We start from the raw sequence: 19,703 nt of genomic DNA, 5'->3' as shown, positions 1-19,703 counted from the left end.
CAGACTAAACAATTGTGTTTATTTGCTGGTTAAACTGGGAAGTTCACTAGAAGAGCAACAAATGAGTTCTTCCAGCCTCTCTCTTCACTCTGTTTATCCAATTCTCTCATTTAGGACACTAACAGAACTTTGGTTTAAAATCACTCTTTCCGCCTTTTTCAAGATGCATTTTAAGCTGTCAATGTATGCAACAATTGTCCATCAGCTACAGAGATAGTTTGCCGAGTTGAGTGGCTATTTAAACAGCACGGCAGCTCTGAGCGCTGAAGCTGGGATCAATATATGTGGCCCAGGGGCCCTGCCATAATGAGGAGGGGTCAAGGGTCAAGGCATGTTAGGAGCTGCTGGTGTTGACATGGACTGCACCAGAGCCCATGTGAGAGGGAACGTGAGGAATTACTGCTGTTAAATAATGAAACTTCACAGACTAACACATGGGAGTTGTACTGAATTTGTACCAATGCAGCCGTGAAGACACGACCTCAGAATCTGCCATCTTTTCTGCCTCATAAGACGGAAAACGGAGTGACCCACCCTGACCTACTTGCTCCTGCACATCCTCTGGACCACTCCTACTTTTTCCAGCCCTCCCAGTGCTCTCACAGAAAGCTGGTGGGGTTCACTGGCCAAGGCTGATAGGTGATGTCATGACAGTGTGTATGAGCTCAGTGTTGCTCTCTGTGTGTGTCTAGGGGGGAGGAGGGGTCCATCCCAAGCTGGAATGCAGGAGTACATTGCTATGAGAATTATGAGCTGTTTGCACAGAGGGAAGGCGAGATGTGAACGAGAGATTAAAAAAACAGGGCAAAATCCATGAAGACCGAGAGCAGCTGCTAGGGCCAACTCTGAAGAACAAACACGGTTAAAATGGCAGATTTCACTGCTCATGTAGAAACGAGAAGCTCAAAGCCATCCTCCACTGACAAAAAGGATTTAAGCACCATTACCCACACTTGGCATATCTTTACCACCCAGCCTAAGGGTGGGCAGCTGGGTGGCTTGGTTGGTTGGTGAAGGTGTGGTCACTTAACCATGCTCCAGCCAGGATGAGGAAAATGAACTCACAGTGAACTGAATGTGATCTGGGCTGCTGGTGTCAGACAATACAACCTATTGTACTGCTGCGGCTGTAGAGCCTCATCATCAGCATAATGCCCTTTAGACCTCCCTTTCCCTCTACCCTCCACCCTCGGGCCCGAGCAAAGCCTTCCCCACATTTGAACCGCTCCCATCAGAGCAGCAATGATGCAGCTACAGCACTGCTTTCCAAAAGGCAAAGTCACACAGCAAAAGATTGGGCCAATACGAACTTTAAAGTTGCTTTAAAGTGCTTGATATTTTGATAATAACCATATCATCAAATGACAATATTAAGGAGGTTACTCTTACAGAGAATAGTTGCCTGAACCTGCAGCTCCCCTTGGCCTTCATAGAGTGTTTTAACTCACCGTTTTCCACTTGTCTATGCAGCACAGCAATATTACTGCTGAAAGTACAGTCTGCCTGACATGATGTGCATGTCAATGCATATCGAATTGGCACCAAAGTATCGGGATCGTATCGAATAGGGAGATAAGTGTATTGTCCCAGCCCTGTGCAGCAGGCAGATGTTTGCCTCAAAAAAGCTCTTAAAACCTGCTGACTATGACCTGCTCAACACCAAACAGCAGACAGACACAGTTAGCGACTTGCGGGGGTACAAATGAAGGCATTTAGCTACTAAAGAGCCAGATATTTCTCTTTGGAATAGATAGAGACCAAAAATAGAGCTAAGAGAGAGTGGATATTAGGCTTCAATTTGCATCAATTTTCATGTATACTTTCGACTTAAAAGGTAAGAATATGTCAAAGTGTTGCAGGTCAAAGGACTTCTTACACATGCTAGTTTAAAAGTTGCAACTGAAAGCCCACCCTTGACCTTGTGGTTATTTTTTTGCAGGTGACTGTATGAATTATCTGCCATTACGGTAAATATACTTCTCAGTGAGGGGATTCTAAATATTTTTGTTCCAGTCTCATTAAAAATAGGAAACTAAAAATTAAATGTAGTTACTTAACACTTTAATTTCACTCATACACTTGAAGTTTTTTTTTATGTTTTAATTTTTATACCCTAGTCTGGAAGTAACTACATCAGTTCAGCTCTATGATTTTCTAGGTGAAATGACAAACAAACTTGCACTGGAAAATGATGGCTGCCCGACTGACTGTAATGTAGACACCATATGGAGACACTGAATAGGGCCCATCAGAGCAGGACAGAGGCCCAACTGTGTCCAACATTGAGATGCAACAAAGATTACATCTATAGCACTGGTTATGTGGAAAGGCTCTTTTGGTAATCATGACATTAAAAAAAAAAAAAAGATATTTTGAAAAAAAACCAATCATGCTGCCATTCACAGTCATAAGTGCTAAGTGAGAGCATGCCTACTTGACTTTTTTCAGCCTCTTAGCCGTTAGTTTTCAAAAGCTAGCTGTGCTGGTAAACAAGTGGATGGCATTGATACAATTTTAAAAGAAACCATTGTACAAAGTGTTGGTGACTGTTTTCTAAATGCTGCAGTTTCCTTGAGGGCCAGGCATCATAAAGCATACAGTCAGCAGAGCCAATATGAGGTTATGATCATGTGTTACAAGAATACTAAATATGGCATTATTCATGCGAGAGATCGAATCACACGACAGGGAGCGTGTAGTCCTGTTAGACCACATTGTTTTAGTAAACCGAGAGGTCTGACATAAAAATGAATGAGAATATCAGCTCTCTCTCTCTCTAAGCCTCCAGTTGCTCAACTGTTCCTTGATGCATTATTGTGGATTCTGGCTGCCTACATGGCCACAGGGCAGCGCTGAGAAGAAGCCTACTTTGTGCACATAGCTGTCTCCTTACGTCATGGTAAGGCTTATGGGAAGGACTCCTATGCATTCCCTGGAGTGTCTGACTCTGGATATTTGTGTCAGTTGTTAGATCTCTAGGTTAGGGAGTACGAACATGAACATTAGTGCTGAAGTACATTTTGTGAAACCACTGGAGTGTGTCTCGGTTGTCTGGGCTTTTCCAGTGAACACCCACTATGCAACACATGCCACACAAGCAACGACCACCACAGATTCCTCAGTATACTGTACAGAACAGTGACGACCTCCCCCTCCTCCTCCTCGCTGCCCCCCCCCCCCTCCATTCTTGTCTCCCCTCTTAACCTTTATGAGGAAGTGTGACGCAGTTGGGTTCAGACTTCTATTGGGGCTGTTTAATATCTTCTTCCTGTGGGGGGCAAACAAATGGTGCGCCATGGGATGGGTGTAGAGCTCCACTGCCTGCCTCATGTTTACAATAATGGAAACTTTAAAGGGGAACACCACCGATTTCATACATCAAAGTCTGTTTACAGGTCTTGGGGAGTACTACTACATGTGAAAAGCCTCATATGTGGTCTTTTGTGTTTCCGTCATGAGACCAACAATGTTATCAATGTGCAGTGCTAAATCGGGGGAGTGCTCTTCAAAGAAAGCATAAACAAACCCACATTAATATCTCCGTTACAGTTACAGTCCCACTGAGCTGCTTCGTTTCTACAGTCTCAGCTTGACAATGTCACGGATCAGAGACTATGCTTGTTCCTGAGCACACCCATGTTAACTCTGGGTGAGAAAATGCACCACAATTCACCTACTACAGTCTCCACCCATACCTAGCTTGCTTAAATAAAAGGACAACACTCAAAACATTAATCTAGGTCTGTAGTCCTTAAAACCTGTAAAAAAGGAAAACCATCCCGCTAAGTGAATTATAGAGCAGGACAAAAAAACATGTCGATGTGTCTTCATATGTGGAGACCCACATAGAGGCTCAACCCTCACTGTTGAGTCAGGGTAAGACTCCACATCTTAAAATGGATTCCCAAGCTAAAACAACACATCCCATAAGTGTCACAGCTTCATCTTAACTCATGCTTTAAAGACACACAGTGGAAAACAGTGGTGGTATGATGACGAAGTGCGAAAGATTGTGGTGGGATACTAGTTCTCCATCCAGTAGCCACTGACAGCATCCTCTCTCCTTTTCCATCCTACGTCAGATCAAAGGAAGAACTCAGGCTTTGTCCATCTCCGTCTTTCCTTGAGGGCTTGACCAAAACAAAAAGAGGGAACATGCCACTTGCCAAAAAATGCCAGAGCTGCTCTAAAGCTCCTTGGTACTGTTGTTTGTCTGCTGATGATCAGAGTCCTGTGGCGTTTTTTAGGACATCAGTACTAATTTTGGGGTGCAGCAAAATCAGCTGCCCTCATGTTTGATTAACATGATTAACAAGCTCCAGCTTCACTGCATGTTTGATTCAAACACACAACTCAAATCTCCCAAACTGGTCACTGGAGCAGTCAAAATAATGAGGAGTGGCTAAATTTAGCTGCATTTGTTTGGCACCAATTTTCCAACCCTGGTTGCTTCTCATATGAGGCTTTCTGACACTGAGCGAGGGTTAAAGCATTTTTACATCTCTTTAGTGGGGAGCCGGGAACATTATGGCACAAACGCTAGAATTAAACCTGCTTGAAGTGGCAAACTAACCCAGCCAAACATGGTGGAGTTAAGTGGCATAATTAAACACAGCCTGCGGCTCATTTTACTGTGGACACGTGCTGCAATTCATGACTTCCTGAGGCAAATTAAAGGAGGAAGAAAAGAAACTGATAAGGGAACAGTCAGAAGAGATATTGCCCATGTGTACAGAGACATTTAAGATAAGAAAAATGTATCAAAATGTAAAATATCAAAACGGATGCTGATGAATTTGCTGTTGACTAATTATTTCAGGTCTCAAGTGTTGACGTGGACTAAAACTGTGAACAGCCCTGAGGACAAATACTTGACAAAAACCAACCACAATTAATGATTTCCACCAGCTATAAAATGATATTTATAACCCTGAGAATCATTAATAGCAAACGGAGCAACAGGTAGAGTTATGACACCAGGCAAGCTCCTCTAAATCCTGTGAGAACGTGAATTCTCACAAAAATCAAAACAGAAACTGACATCAATCCATAAGCAGGACAACTTGCTCATTACATTTTATTTTTTTTATTTCTATTATTAAATGCAATGGAGGAAAAGGCCAAATATGGCTCAAACAGTTGAGGAAGAAGAGGTGGACTGTTAAGTGTTTTAGTAAGCATTTAATCCCGTCACTTAGTCAGCTTAAAACTGATTCCCACTACTGTATTTTCATGTGTGCCTGTTCCTCACTTGGTCACATCTAATTATAGCGTATATGAAGCTAACTTGTGTTGCATTTCACTGCCTGCACTTCCCTCTCAACTGAAGGACATTAGAGTTCCTATAGTGCAAACAATAATGTATGATTGCAGAGCAAACAGGTGAGGTGTATACGCCTGCTTCACCTGCATAACAACTAGTACCTGCATTTCTGAACTGTATGCAACTCCATACTTGCATGTCAGCTGATACACGACACTTGCTCGGACTTAAATGTCAGTGTGTCAAGCTCTGCTAGAACAATGGCACGCTACGATCAGTGGTATGAATGTCATGATGCTCATCTGCCTCCTCACCTCCCCCCCCCTCACACTCTCTGCTGTAACAATTTCAAAACAAATGTCACGTAGATGCTTTACTTGATAGTGTCACTCTAAGCTCAGTGAGAGCAAAGCGAAGATCAATTCACCTCTGGCCTACATGCTACATCAGGAAAATGTGGACGTTTTAGCTCAACTATACCAAGCAAGATGCAAAGTAAGCAGTCTCCCTGCCTGCTAATGGCTTCATGAACAAATAATCCCAAATGGGAGTAGGGAATGGTGTGTGTGATGTGCGTTGAATTACAACACGCACAACTGTTGTGCCTCCAGATACCTGCCTGATCTCTGTCCACACACACACACACACACACATCATGGCAAACACAATCCAGTACACCACCAAGGTGACTGAGCACTGCTGGAGCTCTCTCCAAAACCAGCAAGTGTCCCATCATTCATTATTAACAAGACAAACTATCCATTTCCAATTCAACTGAGTGGTTGATGGCTCCTCACAGTGGGGGCCCAGGGCCACCGAAAGGTCCTCTGTAAACCTCCACGAAGCCCCCCAAAACAAATTAGGAAATGCATTAACAGACAGTCCTGCTGATGCTTTCCTCAAGTTGTCTGAACCTCCTCACTGGCGGTGCTCGACCGCTGCAGTGGAGTTTTGTAGTTGCATTTTAATACAAACCTGTTCCTTGATGGATTTTTGTTCTACCTGTGGCTGAACCCACCGGTTCCCAACTCGAAGAGTCAGGACCAGAAATAACAAGATGATTCACAAGATGACTATTGTTATATAAAGTGCGTTGCCTTTTCTTACGAAATACTCAGTGCTTCTAAAGAAATCCCTCTTTGGCCTGACTGCTCACAACTGAGGCCATGTGATGAGGGAACACCCGCAGATATCACTTTATTCTAAGGGGTCACAAGCACAAAAAAAAATGTTGGGAGCAACTGGTTTCAGGTGCCGATTTGAGGAGGGAAGTGTTTCACATGAAGAGGAAGAGTTTGACGCCCAGCAAAGATCCCAGATACAGACAAGTCAACTTCATTAACTTACTTGTATGGAGTCGTTGGCCATCGTTGTCCCTGGTGCTGTTGTCAGACAGACAGTCTCACAGACAACCTGTGCGCCTCACGGCAACGCAGCGTCTCCTTCCCACGACAGAGAAATAAAATTATATTTGGGGGGGAAAAGGGGGGACCGGCTATTTGCCCTGTTGTCTGAACTTTATACAAACAGTCTGTATTGACACAAAGGCAAACAGTCAAGAGCTAATCCGCATTGTTGGCTCGCCTGGCCGCGCCTGAATTGATCCTCCGTGTGCGCCTCAGTGTGTTCACACCGAAGATAGCAAATAAAACTGCGTTCACTGTCCAGGCGTTTAAAAACACGTGCATAACGGCGTCGAAATAAAACTACCAAGCTCCGCGGTCATTGTTCTTCTTGTTCTTTGAGCGCCTGCCATTCAACAGCTAGCAAGAGCCCCGTAAAATCCACCGGCGGCGCTCCTCCGTCATGTCCTGCTGAGCCCGGGAAGTCACATCCACAGACACCGCAGACGATGAAAGAAAGACCCTTTCTTCCCTCTCTCCTCTTCCCGGCTGCACGCCTCGGTCTGCTCTCTCTATCACATGCCACACACACACACACACACGGCCGCCTGTCAGTCCTTCACGAGCCGCACACACAGCCACGAGGGACAAAAGAAAGCTAATCAGTCCATTAAGTCTCCCGCTAGCTGGAGTCAGGACCGCGCGAGCACACAGACACCGTCCTCGGTCACGGTGCACCGGGTGTGTGAGGTCACCACATCCCGTCACGGTCAGACAGCGGGTGACTGCCGGGAGAGGAGCGCACACACACACGCTCACTCACTTACAGAGACCAACACACTCTCACTCACTCACAAACACACACACACACCACTTTATACACTAAACCCGCTGCTGCTGCCGCTGCTGCCGCTGCGCGCTCACGACGCTCGACCGATGCCGCCCGGCCGCTCATTGGTCCAGCGGCTGGGCGGCGGGGGCGCGCCCGGATGTGTCATGTGACCTGCAGCAGTTAAGGCTGTCAACTGTGGCGTCTAATGAGCCAACTGTTGATTATGTTAATGAGAACAACATGGAGGACAGACACACCCTGAGCCTGTCTGTCTGTCTGTCTGTCAGTCTGTCAGCAACACCACAGTACTGACTAAAGACCACAGAGCCGGCACGAGGGAAGGGTTTTCAGAGCCTGTACTGAAGTAAAAGTACTACCAGTGTACAAGAAGTGCAAGTAAAAGCCCTGTATTCAAAGTGTTACTTGGAGGTAGCCAGATAATATAACATAGCACTTTATTTTTCCCAGGGTTAATTATTACGAAAGAGCACAAATATAAACAAACACGACATGGGTAAAAGATCGGTAATGTACAAAAACCAAATGTACACAATGCTAGAAGTGTAACAGGTTAGAGGTAAAGATCCTGAACATTAACACAAGCGTTACAAACAGTAAGATGCAAATCCACAATCTACAATATAACACGTTAATGGTAAAGATCACAGAAGTGGCGTGCACTTTGTATGAACAACATCAAATCTGGAGTGCAGATAAGTCTACATGGTTCATTCATTATGTTCGATGGTTATGTCCGTGATATTTCACGAAATGTCTCTTTATTGCACACTGACCCAAGGTCATTTATTTGTCATTTTACAAACACAGGGTTGCACAATGACATTTAAGCTGCAGTCCCTTAATGCTACATAAACACATAGAATATATGTACAAATGTTACATGTATAATACCTATACATCTCTACCATTACGTATGGTGATGTGCAGTATTCTATGGTAACATATGGTAATCAATGGTAATGTACGGTATTCTACGGTAATATATGGTAACGTAAGGTAACATACAATAACGTATATATACGTAATGTACAGCACAACTGAAGTAGATCTCATGCAACAGTTTGTCATGTATTATTACAAAGCTTGCGTGTGGTGGTGTGTGAGAGAAACTCAGGTGATGATAGGGATGTGTGAGTGGGTGTGTTTTGGAGATTTGATAGAGAAGTTGACAACATTTGCATAACTGGTTTGCATCATGAAAATCAGCCGGCAGAGAGGACCAGAGAGTGAGCCCAGCGCACACTACCTATCGTGTGTGTGTGTGTGTGTGTGTATATATATATGTATATATGGGACAGGATGAGATGTGTTAAAATTTGTATTTTAACACACAGGGCTGCTGAAAGTTTTCTGGTCATAACTTTTATATTCTTCCTAAATGGTGTCACATTCAGATGTTTATTTCAGGCAAGCAAATTTGAAGTAAACAAAATCAGATATCCTGCGTCTTAATAAACTGCTGTAATATTTCTCAACAAAACAAATGTTAGTTATGGAAGTTTAAATGGCCCAGTGTGTTAACATTTTAGAGGTTTTACTTAATAGGTACAACTGCGTTTGTGGGAAATAGCCCAAAAATGTTAAACCGGGAGCAAATGCATGTGGCAAATGTATTTGATACACTGACTTGTATTAAGGTATTTCCAAATAGCCCATTTTGTCTAATCAGCAGCCCATAAGACAATTAATTATTTTTCTAAGAATTCAGCTCAACAAACTAATCATGTCAACTCTAAAAAAAAAGAAGAAAAAAACCTTTAGCTCCATCTACTTGTTTAGCACTGAAGCACAAACAAGAGCAAAAATGAAAAGTAAAAACATATTTTTTATAAAGTTTTGCTGTTTGTGGCGGAGCCGCAGTGACCTTTGACCTTTCACACCTTTCAGCCAGAGGGCGCCTTGACGATGGAGGCACGCTAGCTGTTAGCTCAGCCAGGTTAGCAAACACAAAAGTTTGCTCATATTTTATTAAACCTGCTTTAATGACCAGACTGCAGCGTGAGCAGATTTTCTATTTACTTGTAGATCGATTCGGCCGAATACCCAAGTAGCTTACTCGTTAAACATTCTTTATTTCAGGTTATTTCTGAGATAAAACTTTCTTACGTTGTTAGCATCGCGCTAGTGAAAGCTAATTAGCTAGCTCTTTAGCACAAGTTACCAGTTGACAGGCCATGCTGTTCATGTTCATGTTGCGCCTTATTTTCAGCAGCTTTCCTTTAAAAAAAAATACCAAGTCATCCACAGCAGAGAGTATGGCAGATGTTGAAGTTCAGCTCACCTCAAACTCTGCATCGGCTCAGCATGAGGTCCTACAGGAGGAGGACATGACCAAGGAGGAGTCACTCTGCACGGCGAGTCCCCAAAACGCTGGACAAGGAGGTCAAATAGATCCCAAGCATGCCATTAAAACATGGATGTCTCACTTTAACTTGTACCACTCAATATAACCACTCAGTCACTGCTAATGAACCCACATTTGAGGTTACAGCGTTTGAGATAATTGTTGTGATGTGCATTCATTTGTGTCTTTGATGCAGAGGAGTCGCTCTCGCTGTTGGCGGACGTCGCTCTGGCGCCACCCTGTGGTGGTCATGTCACCTGCAGCAGTGACTGTGAGGCCTGCAGCTGCCTGGAGCTCAGACACATGGAGGAGAGCCTCCAGTCCCTGCAGCTGCAGCTCCAGTTCCTCATGAGCAAAGCAGATGACCTACACGACTGCCTTGTCAATGAGTAGGCTCGTCATTATACGCCAATGTTACCTGGGTGTTTCTGTTGTTTTGTGATTCTTTCTGTGTTTTGTGTTTTGTGTTTTGCAGACAGGATCATCTTGAGAGTGAAGCTCTGGCTGCTGCAGTGCCAAGTTTCCTGTACACCTGTCAGCCTTTCTTTAACCACCTGGAAGCTGCAACCAGGAACTTCATATCCCAGTACACCCCTCTGCCCTTAGACATCTACATGAGGGTAAAGGTGTTTTTTTTGTTTTTTTTTAAAGGACTGGTTCACTCAAATTACTCGATATGTAACCATGTTGACAGTCGGGGTTCTTAACTAACATTGGAACTACTTTCTACTGAAAAATGTGTCCTCATGAGGCTCTTTATGTATCTTGCACGTGACTGTTGTACTCTGACTTATTGTGTCTGTGTTTTTACGAGCCAGTGGACTTGGATTGCAAAAAAAAAAGAAAACATGTTCAGCTGCTCTCAAATATTGACACTTGTCTGGATTTGTTGTTTGTTTTGATACTCGGATTCAAACTACAGGAAATACTAATCGTGCCTGTTAGTATAGTCCCAGCTGTAGTAACACAGGGGTTCTGCACCTGTTACTAAATGAGAAGGACATTTGTGTTCACTCTATGAGGATATCATAGTTTAAAACAGCCATAAGGTGATTTTAAAGTTCTGCTCTTTGTGTGTGGGTGTGTGTGTGTTTGCAGCGCCTGCAGCTGTTGGACCTCTCTCAGCAGCTGTGTGACAGGTTGGAGCAGCTGGTGCTGACCTACGCCAGCTACAGCCTCCTCTGTTTGGACGAGACAGAGCCTAACAAGTACACACACACACATTTCTACTAATAACAATAACACAACATAACCGAACAAAAAGTCTTGGTAGTGCACTCAGACATACATTTCTACATTCATTTATCTCATGTTGAAACTGCTAATCTACTCGTGCTACGTTCTGCTTCATGTAAATGAATGAAATGATCCACTTTTCTCCATTAAAAGCATTCCTCTTTTTCTAGAGGGGGAACTTCACGCCAGTTTGTTGTTGTAGCTTTTTGCCAGGTGTCTGTCTGTCTGTCTCTGCCTTACGCAGCTTTGTGAATGCTCTTGAGGTGCATCACAGCACAGTTGTCATGTTTGCTAGCTTCAGTCCCGACTAAGGTTACAGTAAAAGCTTTGATCGATCAGAGAAGGTCGTAGCAGAGGAAACACACGCTGTGAGTCACACCGTCGAGGCTTCAGTGTGCTGTAAACCAAGTGTAGCTGCACAAGCCCGTCATCATTTTGAGGCTTTGCAGCGGCCACATTAAAAACACAATAAATGAAATCAATATGGCCTTTTCCCCCGTATATATTGGTATTTCCTGTTTGGTTTTGGTTCTTCTCTAGCAGCTGAATCCTGAGCCCGCTGCCGCTCTGACAGTCCTCTGTCGTGTCCTCTCACGCTCCGTCTCTCCCGTTTACGTCCCTAGTCTTTCTCACTTCTGCATCGGCCAGACTCAGCTGGGTCGACTGAGGCTGACCGTTTTCCTGTACTGTAAGCCGACGCCGTACCTGGCCCGGGTCGACACCGGCCTGCACAAGCGCATGCGCTGGAACGTGGAGAGAGTCAGGGATGACGAGCAGCAGCAGCAGCAGCAGACGGATGAAGAGCAGGGCAGAGGGAGTGGGGAGGGGGAGGCAGACACAGAGTAGTAAGTCTGGATGATTTCTCCACCTTCTGTTTCTATTTTACTTTCACCGTTTCTACAGTTTTGAGAGTAGATGAAATGGAAAATAACATTTTTCATCCTCTGGCTCCCTGCTGTTCCTCTGATATGACCCGTCCATTTTACAGGATCACTTATTGAGTTATTAATCTCTATTACCGACATCCCAATGTCTCTGTCAGTTACTTCCTGTGCTGTGAGGATATTCTCAACACAGACGCAGAGGCTGTCGAGGATAGCCAAGGCGTCTCTGACTGCGACATGATGAGGATGTGGTCCATCGGTCAGTGGGTGCAGGTGAACCCTGACCCCAGCACAGAGGACATCGACGACTGGTATGCAGTTTCTCCGTAGACGCCTCTACTGGAAGACTACTGGAAGACATTTTTCAGGATAGATCTCGCTAAAGAAAGACATTCCTCACATTAAACAGTCAATTCTGCGACATGTTAAAAGTGTAAAACATCTGTAAAGTAAAGCAGCGGTTTTCTTAGGTCGTGTGTGCTCCCATTTGTTTCAGGATCACGTGCGAGGTTCCTCAGGCCACCTATCACAGGCTGCTGTTTCTGGGCAGCAACGAGCCGTCTGCCTGCAGCGCTACAGACTACCTGCTGCAGCAGCTGCTGTCACACTGCACGACGGACTGACGCTGGGCCCTTACGAGTGTGTGTGTGTGTGTGTGGATTAGTGCACAAGTGGCATCTGTCTCTGCAATACACAGCGTGTGGAAAGTGACTCTGCCAATTTAGATCAGACAGGGCAGAGCAGATAAATCCTCAAACCTCTTAATGAGCAAATATGTGTGACAGGTTGAGTTCAGTGAGACTCTTAAGGTAAAATATGACACTTTGAGCCAGAGTGACTTGATGCATTCAGGGCCTGTTGGATTTTCCATATTTAAAGCTGAAGAGGCTCCAGTTGTCATGATATGCTGAGACTAGTGTTGGTTTCAAAAGTTTTATCAGCATAGTCGTGCTGTGAGAAGTCTGTTTGATGTTTGCAGAACATTTTATCACTTTATTCTGTTCTGTGTGTTGATGTTGTACATTTGAAAGATTTTATAAGAGTTAGTATTTTGTGAAGTTTTAAATTTTTCTACACCAGTTGATACATTTTTAAGAGTTTTCTGTTGTGCTGTGAAGAACTCCAGGAGCATCGCTTTAAAAAAAAACATCATTTTATTTACATGAAACATTCCATTGAAATAATTACACACAATCACAGATTTCTGTCTTTCAGAAAGTCCAAATAAAACAAGGAAAACTTTACATATTAAAACAAGCTGCCGTGATTTGGGCTCCACAACCGAGAGCGCCCATTTACTTCATTTAATCGGGTTCATCAAGCCATTCAAATTTGTTCACTCACTCACTTCACTTTCAATAAATATCCAAAATGTGAGAGTAAGAAATGAAAATCGTTCACTCATAGTTCAGTATGCTGTGTTCAGTTTGACCTTGTTCAACTCATCAGTTCTGTTAACTAGACAGAAAGAATAATTAGAAAAAGAATAAAGGCAATTCACTTACAGCAAATAATAAAATCTACCATTTACAACCAATGTCCTTCATTTCCTATTGAATAAAAATCTATATATGACTCTTAGAGGGGCTACTATACTTCTCTAAATCTCTAAAGTACAAAAGTAGAGTTTCCCTTCATTACAGTGAGCAGTCTTTTGAAACAGTGAACACAGAAATTGCTTACAAAAACACTACGCAGACACGTCGAAGAAAGCACATTTAAAAAGTCCAGCTTTGTGAGCATCACGTGTCCTGCCTGGAGACACGGGAATGCAAACATACAGAAGTGTAAACACCTGCTTGCTTCTCAGCTGCTACACAAAGGCTCTGGTAAGACAAAGCAGCGGCGGATGGCGTGGAGGCCATTATCTTTGCTGGAGTGAACAAGGATGAAGAAAAGGTGAAAATCTCTTAAAAGTCAATTCATGTTAAAGCTCTGGATCTCCTCAGTGTGAAACTACTGTTAAGCGTCATCCAGCCTTCCTGCCATTTGACACTAAAGCAACAAAAAAGCTATTCAAATGGACATGAGTGGAAATTAATGATTTCTGTGCCCTCCAGTTAGATTTAAACAGGAAGATTTACAGTCAGAAAACTACTGAATTTCTATCTTTAAGCTTGCGACATTACAGTCAAACTCAACGTGACGGACAGACAAACACACACAGTGTTCAGACAGCAGACCAACATGAACACACAGCACAGATATGAACATTTACAACCACTGTCACACCATAACTCAGCACAGTTTCAACAACACTAGTTAAAACTCAGACATTACACCTTCCCAGCACTCTCCCTTATAATAATTGTAATAATCAAAGTGACTCTTGACCTTCACAGAAGTATCGGCTAAAACCCAGAGTTACTTTAATGTCTTCTAAAGTAAAAATCTGTGAACTGGACCAGTGTAGAGCGACTTCAGTAAGAGCCTGCTATCATCTGTCTGCATTCTGTGGCTGAAATACCATCTAACAATGTGAGCATGAGGACCTAAGGAAGATTCCTACAGGGCTGTACAACAGATTTGTTTAATCATGAACAAATCAAATCTCTCAACACGATTATTTGCCTGCAGCTACAACCTCATCAGTAGCTGTCTCCAGTGTTTCACAGGGACAGGTTTACATGTCGCACTGTCCTTTGGTAAGGGACTGTGAGATCATGTAACAAGGCTCAAAATAACAGCGGTCCTCCTCATCTCTAATCAATGCATTTCTTTGACCCCCACTTTGCAAACAAATTAGTCAGCCACAGCGTCTCTGTAGGCCTCCATGATCGAGATGTTTGAATTGATTGAAATTAGAAGACTTTACTTTGATGAAATGTGGGAATCATGTTGTCTGATCACTATTCAGTAGCAGGAAATCTCCAGTGTATCGTCTTGTCAAAATAAGGTGATAAAGACGTGTGTGTCAGTATGTAGAAACAGTCATGGCTTCCATTTAAGGGGCTACAGGTGAGGAACACAACATGACCAAAACAGTCAGTTTACCTTTGATCGGTAGAGACCATTTGGCAACGGCAGTGTGTGAGTGGGCGTGGCCACCCATGGCACAGAGATTTGGCATAAAGAAAAAAAGTGTCTGGTTCCAACCCTGTTGGCCAGTAGTAGTGATGCATCATGGGATTCTGTCACTGATCGTGTGGTGGTATTGTGGGTGAGTGTTTGCAGTGGTGTAGGATATCAGCGTGAGAGGTGCTGAGTTTCAGCACGGTGTCGTGTTGTGTTTGTCCACTTTGAATTTCAGGTTCTTCACTGGCAGCACCAGAGACTTTGTTGCCCCGAGTAGAGACTCTCAGGCAGCGTCATAGCAACCACTGACGATATCATGTCCTTGGTCGTTCTGTTTTTGGGAGTTTTAACAACCTGGTGGTACTTTAGATTCTGCAATAAAAATGCATGTTGTACAGGCTGACTCCAATACGTTTACAGTACATTCAGTATACTTTGACAGTTAACAAGCCAACATGACTAAATACTTGACACTTGCTATTTGGATACGGTAATGAAAATATATGGGTAGAACTTGGACTCCTGACCTTAGCATTTCTAAAATCCCTGTCCTGCTCTTAGTCCAAATTAAAACCATCCTGCTTCACTGACCTAGCTGCAGCCACGACCTTAATCCACCCCCACTTTGTATGTCCTAAATCTTGACCACTGTGTTTGGAGGGGACAAGTACTACCTGAGAGTCTTAATTCAGAGAAATAAAGTTTTTTTTCCCTCTTTTTTTTTTTTTTTGCATCAATAAACAGGATCCGTGCTTGGAGAAACAGCCAATAGTTGAACTGCAGCACCACCAAGCCCTGGTATCTGTTGTTTGTGCTTGCTTTTACAGTACAGTTAGAACTCCCCATCCCTCCCAACCTTTTTCTTTTAATCTTATGCCATCTTAAAAACAAAGCTCTGTCTATTTGCGAACCACATCACAGGTTACAACTGACTACAGGCCGTCACTGTTCCTTCTCAGACTGCTGCATCCGAGTACTGTAAAGCGCTAACAGGTACATTTATTCAGTAGTTTTAAAGAATTCAGTAGTACGAAGAAAAAAAAAAAGTAGAAATGTTTTTTTTTTTTAAGCTCTTCTGTCTTGTTACTAATCTTACAACCCTTCACATTTATTGTGCGACTCCTTGCTGGTTGGGAACCACTGATGTACAGCACCATAAGTTTATGAGTCTACCTAGAGGGCCGGGCAGTATATAAGTATCATCTATCCATTTTTGTGATCCTATCATGGGGTCGTCTTTTTTTTTTTTTTAAATTACATGTTGTGAGCTGTGGTACATTACTCATTTCTTTTGTTTTTCTGAGATACTGAATGACAGTTTCCAACAGTTTCTTGTGTTTTTTCCCCCCCTCACATTGCCCAGCTCAAATATTTACTGTTATTTTAAATTTGCTTAATTGTGTATAACGTGTATATCACCCTGTTTGTTGTCTGGTTCTGTGTGTGTGTGTGTGTGTGTAAATAGTCAGCACTTGTTTTATCTTCCCTGTATGTGTTTTTAATGTTTAGCAGTTCTCCAGATGTGTTATTCCTAGTGTGTGAGTGAAATCACACACACACACACACTCACGTCCCTCAGTGATGTGTCTCCAGCTCTACCACTGTCCACTCTCCCTGTGGGGAGCTCCCAGTGGCCTCTGGGGAGAAACTGCTGACAGATGTGACGGTGGCAGATGGAGGCGTGAGTGGAGGCAGCAGACTGGGCCACAGGCTGCTCTCCAGGGGGCTCAGTGTGCCTCCTGCCCCCCCTGGCAGCAGCAGCAGGGAGGAGCAGCCATCTCTGTTCAGCAGCAGGGTCTGATTGATCAGCTGCTGGACTATGTCCACCTTCTTCCCCCAGTCCAGGTCCAGGGGTGGAGGCCGCTCTGGAGACTCAGGTGGGCAGGGGGAGGAGCTGTCTCCGTCCTGGGAGGGGTTGCTGGGTGTCTCGGGGGAACCTGGGAGAGGAGGAAGGGTCTCAATGGACGGTGAAGAGTCTTTATCGTTTTTATCTGATGTCAGCTCGTCGTCCATCTCTTGGTTTGACATGGCTCGTCTGCACTCCCTCTTCTCTTTAGTGGGTTTGAGCTCCTTTATTCCCTCCTCCTCACCTTCATCCTCGTCTTCATCACTATTCTCCAAGGCTTCATAGATGGTGCAGAGGCCGGAGGACGGGGACAGCAGCACTGTCTGACCTTTATTGGACTGCTGCAGCTCTTGTTGCCACTGCATGATTTGCTGCCTTTGCTTCAGTTCCTGTTGCTGCTGCTGCAGTTGCAGCTCGAGGTCTCTCCTCTGCTTAACCTCTTCCTCCTTTAAATTTTCCTCTTCTTTCTTTGTCTCCTCCACTTGCTCTTGCATCACCCTCTCCACCTGTTTATTCCTCTTAATTTCTTCTTCAGCTTCCTCTTTCTTCTTCCTCTGCTCCTCTTCCTCCCTCCTCTTCCTCTCCTGCTCCGCCTCCTCCAGCGGCCGGTTCTGTTGCTCCCTACGTTGCTGCAGCTCCAGCAGCTGTCTCTGGTGTTGCTCCAGCCTGCGGAGCTGGGGGCTCAGCGCCTGCTGCCCAAGGCTCCTGGGGGGGAGGTCAGCACAGGTCAGCTTCGGCGGGTTGACCACGTCGACTTGAGGTTTGACGATGTCACAGTAGGTTCTGGGGTACGCTGCGTGATCGCGGCGGTGAGGTTGCGGTAGCGCAGTGAAGCCTGTGTGTGAGAGGAAGCGGGAAGGAAGATTACAGTAGCGTGATGTTATAAAACAGGTCACAGGCAGCAGGATAGTGACAGCAGTGCAGTGTGAGTGACAAGCAGAAGGGTGTAGAGGGAAGGGGGTGGCCTTCAGAGGCTCATACTTGCTGAAGGGACAGTGGAAGCATTGTGAAGCCAAGCCCAAACGTCTGCCAGTATCCTAACTCTAACTGACCGACAATCATTTGTACTTTTGTACTTTGAACAAGTGACAGTGGGACATTGTTTGAAAGCTGTGCAGCAGTGACAGATACAGCTTGCTAAGTATTCAGAGGGGTGGAGGCACAGTATTTGTGTAAAAAACAGTGAATACACCAGAAAATAGTGACCCAAGGTGAGGTGACTGGGGGTGGTTGTGGGGCAAGGGTAGGGGAAATTTATGCAGAGAGCAAATGTGCATACGTTGTGATTTTTTCCCCCACTTAATGTAACCTTTAAGAAAAATGATACCCAGAAAAAAAAGACATTTATGTGCAAAAAAAAAAAAAAGCAGCCAACTTCCTGTATATGCAATCACTATCAACTATGGTGAGATATAAACCACAGAAAAGCTTATTGCGAGCTTAAAAACAGTCATCACCCGTGAATGGAGTTTATAGTTAGTCAACCAGTGATACATGCAAAAGCTCTACATGCATTCATAGACATCCAGCATCACAAGAAGACTCAAATAATAGCTTGGCTTTAGAAGGAAGCTATAAGACATAACTCCAACATAAGTACATAGAGTTCTAGAGCCAAGCTATCCGGCTGACCCTGCACAAAACCAATCCAAAAGTAAAAAGTCGAGTCATTGTGCAACAGTGACATGCATAAGCACAAGTTAATATTAATACAGTGCTGTAGAACAGTGCAGCAAGAATGCTGAAAAAAGGCAGTAGAAAGGAGCTAAAACAGAGACACACCCACAGTGGACTGGAGTGAAATTAAAGTAGCGGCAGAACGAGCAGGGTTGGGTTCTTCAGGCTGGACGATGAGACGTCAGACCGCTTTGCTGGTTGAGACGCCGAAGTCTGATCCACGTCAAAGAAGGTCTGGATGTGTAGATGATCCACTCGAGGCAAATCCATTCCTGCGACGTGGTTTTCAGACCAGTGAAGTCTTTGGAGGTAGGGCATGAGTCCCACTGTTCGTGTCCAGTTTTTAAGAGGACAGGCCAGAACTTATTTATGAACGTCTGTGTGAGTGTATGTAAGAGCACAGCAATGATAGTCTGCATGCTACATGGCTGACTGAGCGGAAGTGTCTAAGATAACGACATGTGTAGAGCTGCTGGTAAAACTGGAAGTTTGGAAGACCTTGAAATGAATGCTAGTGCTGTTGGAGGACTTGTCTCGCACACAGACTATAAGCATGCCTTACACTCCACTCCCATTTCAATAAAACTGTACAGTGAGAGTACATCATGGTAAAAATCTAATCTTTATTTAAAGTTTTAAGGTTCATTACTCCAAAAGATGGATTAACACAAGAAAAGCTGCAGTACAATTTAAAGTGCAAGAAGAGAGGAGGAGTGATTGGGGATAAGGAAGATTGCCTGTATCGTAAAGGTAGGAGAGCGAGAAAAATCAAAACAGGAATAAACAATCAAAACTCGTTTTCAGTTATCAGCTTCGTTCAGTAAAAATTATCAGGATAAATACACATGGAAATATGTTAAACAGTTCATTCCACATTTCTTTTGTTAGGCTTCATTTTCTTGTTTTCCCTCTTTAAGAGCTGTAAACAGACAAGTCAAATCCATGCCAGTTCAAGGCAACCACATTATTCTGTGTTAAATAAAACAGAAAACAAAACCCAGACACGCTCACACATTAGGAGTAAATAGTAGTAGCTATTGCACATACAGGAATTTAAGCCATATACTCATCATGGAAATGTTATATCAGAGGGAAGTGCCACTGCTGTCCTCTCTTTCTTCCCATTTTTTTGCTCTCTGTGTGTTTTTTTGTTTAACTTTGATTACGTCCACCCCCAGAGATTTCAGGACAAACACTGACGACAGGAACTATAACAGTGAGATATTGTGGGGAGGCTGGAAC

General features: G+C 43.9%; 3 protein-coding genes across 3 annotated transcripts in view; 1 reads left to right on the top strand and 2 right to left on the bottom strand.

Annotated features, from left to right (window-relative positions):
* Positions 1 to 7,480, bottom strand: part of pkn1a (protein kinase N1a) — a 45,871-nt gene extending 38,391 nt beyond the window's left edge. The window contains exon 1 of the mRNA XM_070856375.1: positions 6,611 to 7,480. Within this exon, the coding sequence (XP_070712476.1) occupies positions 6,611 to 6,631 (21 nt within the window). The 5' untranslated portion in view covers positions 6,632 to 7,480. The remainder of the gene's footprint in view (positions 1 to 6,610) is intronic.
* A 2,234-nt stretch (positions 7,481 to 9,714) lies between these two features.
* On the top strand, positions 9,715 to 12,546 carry c3h19orf67 (chromosome 3 C19orf67 homolog). Its single transcript, XM_070828435.1, has 7 exons — positions 9,715 to 9,841; positions 10,000 to 10,192; positions 10,279 to 10,423; positions 10,911 to 11,011; positions 11,663 to 11,884; positions 12,082 to 12,234; positions 12,420 to 12,546. The coding sequence occupies exons 1-7, from the start codon at positions 9,715 to 9,717 to the stop codon at positions 12,544 to 12,546; spliced, it is 1,068 nt and encodes a 355-aa protein (XP_070684536.1).
* Positions 12,547 to 13,058: 512 nt separating this feature from the next.
* The window catches only part of prr36a (proline rich 36a), a 32,264-nt gene continuing 25,619 nt past the window's right edge, over positions 13,059 to 19,703 (bottom strand). The window contains exon 6 of the mRNA XM_070856228.1: positions 13,059 to 17,619. Coding sequence (XP_070712329.1) covers positions 16,514 to 17,619 — 1,106 coding nt within the window. The 3' untranslated portion in view covers positions 13,059 to 16,513. The remainder of the gene's footprint in view (positions 17,620 to 19,703) is intronic.

The sequence above is a fragment of the Pempheris klunzingeri genome, chromosome 3 (assembly GCF_042242105.1).
Source record: "Pempheris klunzingeri isolate RE-2024b chromosome 3, fPemKlu1.hap1, whole genome shotgun sequence".
In the NCBI taxonomy this organism is placed as follows: domain Eukaryota; kingdom Metazoa; phylum Chordata; class Actinopteri; order Acropomatiformes; family Pempheridae; genus Pempheris; species Pempheris klunzingeri.
Note: the sequence above shows the minus strand (reverse complement) of the source record. Positions and strands in the feature narration are given on the sequence as shown.